This window comes from Haliotis cracherodii, unplaced genomic scaffold, assembly GCF_022045235.1.
Source record: "Haliotis cracherodii isolate W230 unplaced genomic scaffold, xgHalCrac1.p SCAF_10, whole genome shotgun sequence".
Classification (NCBI taxonomy): Eukaryota; Metazoa; Mollusca; class Gastropoda; order Lepetellida; family Haliotidae; genus Haliotis; species Haliotis cracherodii.
This window is the reverse complement of record NW_027266265.1, coordinates 33,666,104-33,676,840: the sequence shown is the minus strand read 5'-3', so window position 1 is coordinate 33,676,840 and position 10,737 is coordinate 33,666,104. Positions and strand designations below refer to the sequence as shown.

Below are 10,737 nucleotides of genomic sequence, written 5' to 3'. Positions count from 1 at the left end.
ACAGAAATATATCATTTTGACTTTTGAGATAAGTTGGTGCTAAATAATAACACTTCCATTAGTTTATTCCTCTTGGAATACTCCATGATGATAATGTGTCTTTTCTAGTCAAAAAGAAAGTTTGTTTTTACCTAAATATGATACAACAAGTCTTAAAACAGAAGAATTTATTTTTTCTCAGGAGTTGAAAACATTTGGTTTTGGCAATATATTGCAAAACAAGACTTTGTATCGCAATATATTGCAATACAGGTTCAAGGGTAATACCCATCACTAAAAATTAATGAAAGCAATTGGCTTATGATAATTCATTTGTCTGACTTAATTCCTAAAATGCCAAATCCCTGCAATTCAGTTCATTATACACCCTATCCACTGTTGGTTGGTTGGTTTGTTGTTTAACGCCGCACTCAGCAATATTCCACCTATATGACGGCGGTCTGTAAATAATCAAGTCTGGACCAGACAATCCAGTGATTGATCTCATGAGCATCAATCCACGCAATTGGGATCGATGACATGCATCAACCAAGTCAGCGAGCCTGATCACCCAATGTTGTGTCACATTTACAACATCAAGGCTAATGGACAAAAGATAATGCTAACTAGTCAAATGATATAGAATAGTTCAACCTGACAGAGCCCCATATATCCCTGGAATTAGCAGTATAATACAAATCAACACAGTGCACATAACAGACTGGACACACTCTTAAGGCAAACAAAACAATGCAGGGATGGAAATTTACTCGAAAACCTAGGGCTCGTTTAAGAATGAAAGCTTAGTTGCTCCAGCGAATCCTGGTTGCACCCTGGTTCCATAAATTTATCATTTGGGCATCAAATCCTAAAAGTCAAATTACACACAATCCAGGGACACAAATTTATGAGATTTTGACATGTATCTGACTAGTGTTTATCAAATAATAAAACTTTCAAATTTCATTCTGCCACAAATACATTTAAATATTAAGACTTGGAATAAGTCTCCAGTTTACATTCTAATATGATTCTCCTAAATTGTGTGAAGCCGGAAATTGCGTATATTTTCATTACGAGAAAGACCCGAAAGACCTGTCCATTCCTGCAGTGTGTGTTCATAGAACCCTTTTTTGGAGAATCTGACCCGTAACCCCTTTTTTTTGTGCCTCCCGTTGCACAATGGTAGTTTATATAGTATGTAGAGCTTCACTATTAACAAACTGTTCATTATCTTCAATATGGCAACATTTAATTGTTATTTGAAAGCAAGCTTTCATTGACAACATATTTGCTGTACCATGTGCTGCTTCAATAAGCATCCCCGGATCAACCTCTGGACCAATTTGTTTGTAAGTAAGCCATGGTTCATACAGAGTTTCAGTCACTAAATTTAAGGCCTATTATCATGTTTATAGGCCCTTGCACATAGATTTAAGGCCATAATAATGAAAAAAGGCAATTAATCGCTGGCATGTACAAAATCTGTTCAATTCAAACAGAGCTTGAAATAGCTGAGGCGATTTGAAAGGCTGGGCGGGGACAAAAACCAAGTTTATATGAATGAAAGCTTGAGAGTAGGCTAGTTCCGCCAACGCCCCAGGCAGCTTAGAGTGCAGCGAGGAGCACAAGTGATATAGGGCAAGCAAATCCAGTGTAGCTCAAGTGAGGACGGGAGGTAAATCTAATGTAAAAAGACTTGCATTCTTAGCAGTCAAGGTAACAATGGACTTTTACCCTTGGAAATATGAACACAATTATTTTTAAAAAGCAAAATTGCAAATTAAACTTGACTTTAATTGTTTATGACCAATTCCAGGCCTTGTCAAAGAATTTTGCATCTGAGGCCTTTTTAAGGCCTACATTTAACATGTTTAAATTCAAGGCCTTTTTTAAGGTCTGTGAACCAAGATAATCTTTATAAGTGGTCCCTATTTTGACCAAAAATTTACATTTTCTCGTGCATATTGCAGATTCTTTCACAGAAAACATCAGGTAGAAAGGGCACATAATTGTCTAGTGATTGTGACATATCGACAGTTGAACTAGGTGTTATTATTCCTGCTTGACGACTGATCTGTCAAATTTCACTTATTTATGGTTTCAATAAGCATGATAAGCACCCCCCTTCTACAATGTTCTAAGCACCAATGGTGCTTGTTATGGCACAAAACACAAAAAGATGTAAAAAACAAAACAAGCTATTTAACACCTTTGGGGATTGGCGGAAATAGGAAACGAACATATTTTTTGTGTCTAATACTGAAACAAACTGATCAAGAATACATGGATGAGTACCTGTACACTTGGCCTATCTGTTTTCTTCCAAGTTACAAGCAGGAATATCCAATACATGTCCCATGTACAACCTTTCACACTTATGTCATCAGGATTGGAAACCTTGCCAGTATGGATCAATCCTTAGAGCACTTACTGGCCGCTTCATTCTTTGAGCTCTCACTGGCTGCTCCATGCTTTGTGCTCTCACTGGCTGCTCCATGCTTTGTGCTCTCACTGGCTGCTCCATGCTTTGAGCTCTCACTGGCTGCTCCATGCTTTGAGCTGCTCCATGCTTTGAGCTCTCACTGGCTGCTCCATGCTTTGAGCTCTCACTGGCTGCTCCATGCTTTGTGCTCTCACTGGCTGCTCCATGCTTTGAGCTCTCACTGGCTGCTCCATGCTTTGAGCTCTCACTGGCTGCTCCACGCTTTGAGCTCTCACTGGCTGCTCCACGCTTTGAGCTCTCACTGGCTGCTCCATGCTTTGAGCTCTCACTGGCTGCTCCATGCTTTGTGCTCTCACTGGCTGCTCCATGCTTTGAGCTCTCACTGGCTGCTCCATGCTTTGAGCTCTCACTGGCTGCTCCATGCTTTGAGCTCTCACTGGCTGCTCCATGCTTTGTGCTCTCACTGGCTGCTCCATGCTTTGAGCTCTCACTGGCTGCTTCATTCTTTGAGCTCTCACTGGCCGCTCCATGCTTTGAGCTCTCACTGGCCGCTCCATGCTTTGTGCTCTCACTGGCCGCTCCATGCTTTGTGCTCTCACTGGCTGCTCCATGCTTTGTGCTCTCACTGGCTGCTCCATTCTTTGAGCTCTCACTGGCCGCTCCATGCTTTGAGCTCTCACTGGCTGCTCCATGCTTTGAGCTCTCACTGGCTGCTCCATGCTTTGTGCTCTCACTGGCTGCTCCATGCTTTGTGCTCTCACTGGCTGCTCCATGCTTTGAGCTCTCACTGGCTGCTCCATGCTTTGGGCTCTCACTGGTTGCTCCATGCTTTGTGCTCTCACTGGCTGCTCCATGCTTTGTGCTCTCACTGGCTGCTCCATGCTTTGTGCTCTCACTGGCCGCTCCATTCTTTGAGCTCTCACTGGCCGCTTCATGCTTTGAGCTCTCACTGGCTGCTCCATGCTTTGAGCTCTCACTGGCTGCTCCATGCTTTGAGCTCTCACTGGCTGCTCCATGCTTTGAGCTCTCACTGGCTGCTCCATGCTTTGGGCTCTCACTGGTTGCTCCATGCTTTGTGCTCTCACTGGCTGCTCCATTCTTTGAGCTCTCACTGGCCGCTTCATGCTTTGAGCTCTCACTGGCCGCTTCATGCTTTGAGCTCTCACTGGCTGCTCCATGCTTTGAGCTCTCACTGGCTGCTCCATGCTTTGAGCTCTCACTGGCTGCTCCATGCTTTGAGCTCTCACTGGCTGCTCCATGCTTTGTGCTCTCACTGGCTGCTCCATGCTTTGTGCTCTCACTGGCTGCTCCATGCTTTGAGCTCTCACTGGCCGCTCCATGCTTTGTGCTCTCACTGGTTGCTCCATGCTTTGAGCTCTCACTGGCTGCTCCATGCTTTGTGCTCTCACTGGCTGCTCCATGCTTTGTGCTCTCACTGGCTGCTCCATGCTTTGTGCTCTCACTGGCCGCTCCATGCTTTGAGCTCTCACTGGTTGCTCCATGCTTTGAGCTCTCACTGGCTGCTCCATGCTTTGTGCTCTCACTGGCTGCTCCATGCTTTGTGCTCTCACTGGCTGCTCCATGCTTTGAGCTCTCACTGGCTGCTCCATGCTTTGAGCTCTCACTGGCTGCTCCATGCTTTGTGCTCTCACTGGCTGCTCCATGCTTTGTGCTCTCACTGGCTGCTCCATGCTTTGTGCTCTCACTGGCTGCTCGATGCTTTGTGCTCTCACTGGTAGCTCCATGCTTTGAGCTCTCACTGGCTGCTCCACCTTTAGCGCTCTCACTGGTTACATCAGAGTTACTAGACTTCAAGCCACTGTCATATACTTGAATGTGATTATTTGCAGTGACATACCACAGACCATCGTCAAGACAGATGCCAGGAGAGCGTATGCCATGCTTGGCGTGACAACGTCTTGGACAAACCACTCGAACTTCGCCAGCTGAATGACCTTGTTGGCGCCATCGTCAACAAGCAGAACGTCTCCTGAGCTGGTTGTTGTGATACCTCAAGGGATAAACTTGAATATCCCTCCTTTGTAGGTGAAAATATGGTTCCCATCCATGGTCATATCAAAGGAATTTGAACAACGCTGAACCAGGTTCAATCTGTTCTCATGCTTATGGATATAGCTAGGTGCTTGGAGGGTCCCCATGCCGATGGATCTCATGACAACCCCTGACTCCTGATCCAAGGCGTCAATGGCAGCAACAGTCACTTGCTAACAGAAGCCGTACACAGCACCATGATGTGGCTTGAGCTGGATTGTCTTCATCTTTACACACACAGATGATGTTGATATCTGAATAGGAAAGAAACAATTATACCTTAAAGCTGGACTCTAGATTCTTACTGAAATGTGATCCTAAAATACACTTAGCTCACGTGACCATGAAGAAAAATGAAAGCCATGTTTAGGTCAAATGGGGATTTTTTCTCCCGACTTGTTTAACGCCCCACTCAGCAATATTGCAGCTATTGCTGATGGACTGTAAACCAATACATCTGGGACAGACAATCCAGTCATTGATAATGTGAGCTAATGAAAGCATGAAACTTCATTAAATTCATTCATATACAGCCTCAGACATTTGTTCGTCTTCTCTTGTTTTCTTTGAGACTAGTCCAGAGCTACAGATAAGCAGCGCATTTGCGTAAAATATCCACTAAACATGCTAAAAATATTCAAAACCCAATTACTTTCAATTAACTTGTGTACAGAAACGCACGCATTGAATGAAAAACCCAAACTATAAAAACCGCTTGCGTAAATACCCAATGAGTGTGTTAGTAAAGTTTAACGCAGCTTTTAACATTATTCCAGTTATATCACGGCGTGTCAGCTTAATGTGGGAGGAAAGCCCGAAGTGATGCAGGTCTCAGACGTTTACCAGTTCGGTGAAACCCACGGACACGGGTTATGGTGTTTAAAAACCTAGAAACATAATCGGGGCGAACCGGGATTCGAACCCACAACCATAGGTTTCTGGCGTGCCCAAGGGACGCAACTCTGCACAGCGAATCGCGGCGCCTTAGACGACTGGACCACCCGTGCCCCCAAATACGTGTGTATGAACATGATGGAGGAGCTCATTTCAGAAACACAATTACTAGCTAATTTACATTCCGAGTCAAGCCTCATTTTTTTTAAATCTTAAAATATTCACTAATTTGGGGAAAAACCCAATAGAGTGATGAATAGATGAGTGAAAAGATATTGGTTACCCAATTAAAATAGAAACCCTTGAGTGAAAACTCAATTGCTCAAAAAGCTATCTGGAGCTCTGCTAGTGTAAATGTTATTTGAGAAGTATGTAGCCAGTGTTGCTTCAACAAGACAAAAATGTTAACTAAATTTACCTGTCCTGACACTTTTATTCCTTTCCAATTGTAGCAAATTTGAAGCATTGAAAACAGTTAAACTGATTCAGAATTACAGTGCATAGAGCGTTTGTCCGGAGAGCTGTAGGGTTGATACCCGACTGTATCAAACTTTAACACGTCCAAAAATTGTACATGTTGTTGCCCTACCTGGCGCTTGACATTAAAGATATGAAACAAGGACTAGGAGTCGGTGTACTGTGTCTTAGCAGGGTATCAATGTTAAACCGAGGCATAGTATCGCAGTGGGCTGGCACTACGACACTTGTATCTCTACTAAGCATGCAAAGTGAAGGTTTTGTATAGCATAGCAAAATTGACATTCACAGGATACGGAATGTTCCTTGTTCACTTTTCCCTCATAGATTGCTGTCAACAGGAGGTGACAAACATATCCTTATTTATCATGCGAAGAGCCAGGTTAGAACAGGTCTTCAGCAACCCATGCTTGCCGCGACAGGCAACTATTGATTGATTGTTTGTTTGTTAATGCCACACTCTCTAAATGACAGCTGTCTGTAAATAATCGAGTCTGGAACAGACAACCAGTGATTGATATCATGTGCATAGATTCACGCAGTCAGTGAGCATATCCTCCTGATCCCATTAGTCGACCATTACGACAAACATTGTCGCCATTTACAGCAAGCATAGGTTGCTGGAGACCTATTCTAACCTAACAGGGAACTTGATGCCCCGCGATATCAATTAAGCTAAAATGATTGTCTGGCCCAGACTCTATTATTTACAGACCACCGTCGTGTAGCTGGAATATTGCTAAGTGCAGTGTTAAGCAACAAACAAACAATATTTATCATGTTTATTGTTCCTGACATTTTGAGGAATACATGTTTTTTAATGATTGTGAGATCAATAATCAAATATGATTAATCAGTGTTCTACTCGCTAGATTTAGCCTCATTTCACATGGTCTCATAATTCAGAGTTTGACAAATACATACAAGGGCAAGTTTACGACGAACGACAGTAACACAGGCAATAACACAAGCCCATTTGACTCTTAGTCAGGTGAGCTAAAGATTGCAGGCCTCACATATCATCTACCCAATTCACATACCTTGATTTCCTCCGAAATCGTCTATCAGCCCCTGTATGACATGGCTTGGTTTCAGCTGACCCACCCCTCTACTGGACTGTCAGGAGTGGTCACCTTGTCAGCTCTCTTGAGGAGGGACATGGGATGGACTTGTCTTGTATTGCTCCAGGTTGTGCTTCAGTGTACTTCTCCAGACAGGACTTGCAGAATGTGTGATTAAACTGACGTGTGGCAGGGTCTGTGAATACCTCTGTACAAATTGCACAGGTGAGGTGGTATTCTTTTAGCTTCTTCGCAGTCGCCATCTGAGGAAAACAAATTTGTAATTGTAGAAAATCACTACCTTCATAATTAATTCATGACTAACCCACTTTAAAACCACACAAAATAAGTCTGACAATGCAGAACTATTTGTTGCTTTATGCCGCATTATCAGCAACATTCAACTGATGTTCAACGTGGTATTAAAACAGGTAATCTGTCATACTCAGCTAGCCGCTAAATAGTAGCTGTATCAGTCTGTATGTCCTGCTCTGCTTTTATTTTACTATCTGACATCTACCATGTCTACTGGTCGGTCATCCAAACAATAATACCAGCAGGTTGTGTGTACTGGCCAAACTTTTTTAAGTTTGGTTTAACGCCCCTTGTAACAGTATTCCATTTATATCACGGCGTGTCTGCTTAATGTTGGAGGAAAGCCCGAAGTGATTCTGGTCTCAGATGTTTACCCCTTCGGTGAAACCCACAAGCACAGGTATGGTGCTGACAAACCTAGAAACATAAATGGGGCGAACTGGGATTCGAACCCACAATCATAGGTTTCTGGTATGCCCTGCACTGCGAATCGTGTCGCGTTCGATGACAGGGCCACCCATGCCCCTCTTTCCTAAGCGTATGCAACTACGAAGGCTATGACATGAGCGAGTCAGATTGCGATTAAAATTATCATGAGACGACACGCTGTCTTACGCTGTCATCCCCTATACCCTTGTGTGGCATGCGCATGATTGCGATGTCCCTCCCACCGTTGGAGATGTCAACTTGTACACACAGCATGACAGATTCTAATCTTTAACAACAGTGATGGGAATAAAAATAACAAACAGCAGATATAGTTGGGTACAGGGAATTCACTGTCAAGTACCATATTGGCAATTAATAGACCATTCCCAATTCTGAGTTATTTTGCAATTCATTGTTCTCATCCGGAACCCAAACGGACTGTGGTGGATATACCATCTTGCTGCTATATCAGCACAAATAACCATCTTGTATTGATTTGACAAACAGGGCCTACTTGTGAAAAAACAGGAAACAGGCAGGTTTTTAACAAAAGCCCCTTATTATGGAAAAAATAAAATATGTAGAAGTCAGACGTGTTATTTTATATTTCAACATGCAATCATCAACACGAATGTTGTGAATGTAAAACAATGCACTTTCGACAAGAAATAAAAATCGAATCTTGAGTGAGTGAGTATCGTTTTACGCCGCTTTTAGCAATATTCCAGCAATATCCAGATGGGGGACACCAGGAATGGGCTTCACACATTGTACCCATGTTGGGAATCAAACCCGGGTCTTCGGCGTGACAAACAACGCTTTAACCACTAGGCTACCCGAGGGCCCCTTGAATCGGTGAGAGAAAATGTCGTTTGTTAGCTGCAGTATATATACCCCCCCCCCCCCCGATATTTAAGTAGAGAAATTCTCTATTTACAAATAGGAGTTATATAATTTATTTACTAATATCGAGTTCCTGTGTTTATACTAGAGTCACTTACAAATACGGGGTAAATACTTTACTTTACTTTACTGACCAATGTGGAATGTTCATGCTGCACGCATGGTAAGTGTAAACAATGCCGAGGAACGCGATCGAGTCAGTCATCACTTTACAATGAACTTCTATAATCATGATAATTTGGATATATAAAAAAGTAATGCCCTTGTGGCTTGCCTTCAAATTCACACAACCAATATGGCCTCGTGAATCTAGTGAAGCCTGTGCAAACTCAGCAAAATAAAACGATACTGGAATGTTACCCTCAGCCTCCAGTTGAGCTAGACGTCTGACAGCAAGCATGGAAACGAAGAGCGCGGCTGTATATTATAGGCCTATATTCTTTGCCTACCATGCCGCAGTGGGTCCTGCTTACTGTCACTTTAAAGTGAATATATATGCATACACAGGTATTGTCATAACTTCAAAACACGGTAAGTTTGTACTGTAAAGTTCAGAAAACCTGTATTTGTCTCTATGGTCCCACGTGTTGCCTTCTACAGCAGCTGAGGAGGTCCGTTTCTGATATGCTGGCGTCTGAGTTTTCACATCAAACACCTTCCGGCGCAATTATTGCTGAACTGCGCACTGATTGGTCGAGGATTTTACAGCTGTTCTTAACTGGTAACGCGATTGAAATGCGCAGTTTTCTTGTTCACCATATATATATACTAAATTCACATATTTCAAACACGTGTATGGTGACAATAACTTGATACATAAATTCAGTAGTTTATTACAGATAAGTAAGTACACAAATTTTGGAATATACGGAATGTTGTTCATCTGCCTGGCCCTCGACATACACCTCATTTTACCAAGAACCTCACTTCGGGAGTGAGTGAGTGAGTGAGTGAATATGGTTTTACGCCGCTTTTAGCAATATTCCAGCAATATCACGGCGGGGGACACCAGAAATGGGCTTCACACATTGTACTCATGTCGGGAATCGAACCCGGGTCTTCGGCGTGACGAGCGAACGCTTTAACCACTAGGCTACCCGACCGCCACCTCACCTCGGAATAGACGGCCGAGTTAGAGCTACTTCTATTATGTTAAAGAAGGAAGTCTAACCGGTTACATTATTTTCCTTTCATAGTTAATTCACAGTTTCACGACCGTTCAACCAAAATGTTCCAAATGTTCATTCAAATAAACACATAATTATACAGCTCCGTTAAATGAGTGTGTATGGTTTTACGCCGCTTTTAGCAATATTCCAGCAACAACACGGCGGGGACACCAGAAATGAGCTTCACACATTGTACCCATGTCGGGAATCGAACCCGGGTCTTCGGCGTGACAAGCGAACGCTTTAACCACTAGGCTACCCGACCGCCCCTACATGTATATATATATATTTATACCCCCGGATCTTAACGGAGCTTTATATATATATATATATATATATAGGACTTCTTAGCAATCCATGCTTGCCGTAAGAGGCGACTATATGCTTATCGTAAGAGGCGACAAACGAGATCGGGAGGCCAGGCTTACTGACTTGGTTGATGCATGTCATCGTATCCCAATTGCGTAAATTGATGCTCATGATGTCAATCACGATTGTCTGGTCCAGACTCGATTATTTACAGACCGCCGTCACATAGCTGAGTGCGTCGTTCAACAACAAACAAACAAACAAAACATAAATATACATAGCCCGGATTGAAAGGGTGTGTCTTAATTAATTTCTTCTTATTTACTCTTTGGTACATCAGGGCCGGTCGGGTAGTCTAGTGGTTAAAGCGTTCGCTCGTCACACCGAAGACCCGAGTTCGAATCCCGCCTTGGTACAATGCATGAAGCTCATTTCTGGTGTCCCGCGCCGTGATATTGCTGGAATACTGCTAAAAGCGGCGTAAAACCAATCTCACTCACTCACTCACATTTGTACATCATGTCATAATCAGTATAACGTTACGTTTTCACCTCCCTGGTTATAATGCCATATTTTCCTCTGGACGCAGGTGGCATTATAAGCAGGGAGAAATGTGGTCTTAACCCAGGTAGCATGCCCATCATCGGCCCAACGTCGGCTACATCATCGGCCCAACGTCGGCTACATCATCGTCCCACCGTCG

At 43.2% G+C, this 10,737-nt stretch overlaps 1 protein-coding gene across 1 annotated transcript; it reads right to left on the bottom strand.

Annotated features, from left to right (window-relative positions):
- Positions 1-2,365: 2,365 nt before the first annotated feature.
- Positions 2,366-7,875, bottom strand: LOC139453726 (dentin sialophosphoprotein-like). Its single transcript, XM_071235198.1, has 3 exons — positions 7,840-7,875; positions 6,982-7,172; positions 2,366-4,211 (listed from the first exon to the last, which is right to left on the bottom strand). The coding sequence occupies exons 1-3, from the start codon at positions 7,873-7,875 to the stop codon at positions 2,366-2,368; spliced, it is 2,073 nt and encodes a 690-aa protein (XP_071091299.1).
- Between the last annotated feature and the right edge of the window lie 2,862 nt (positions 7,876-10,737).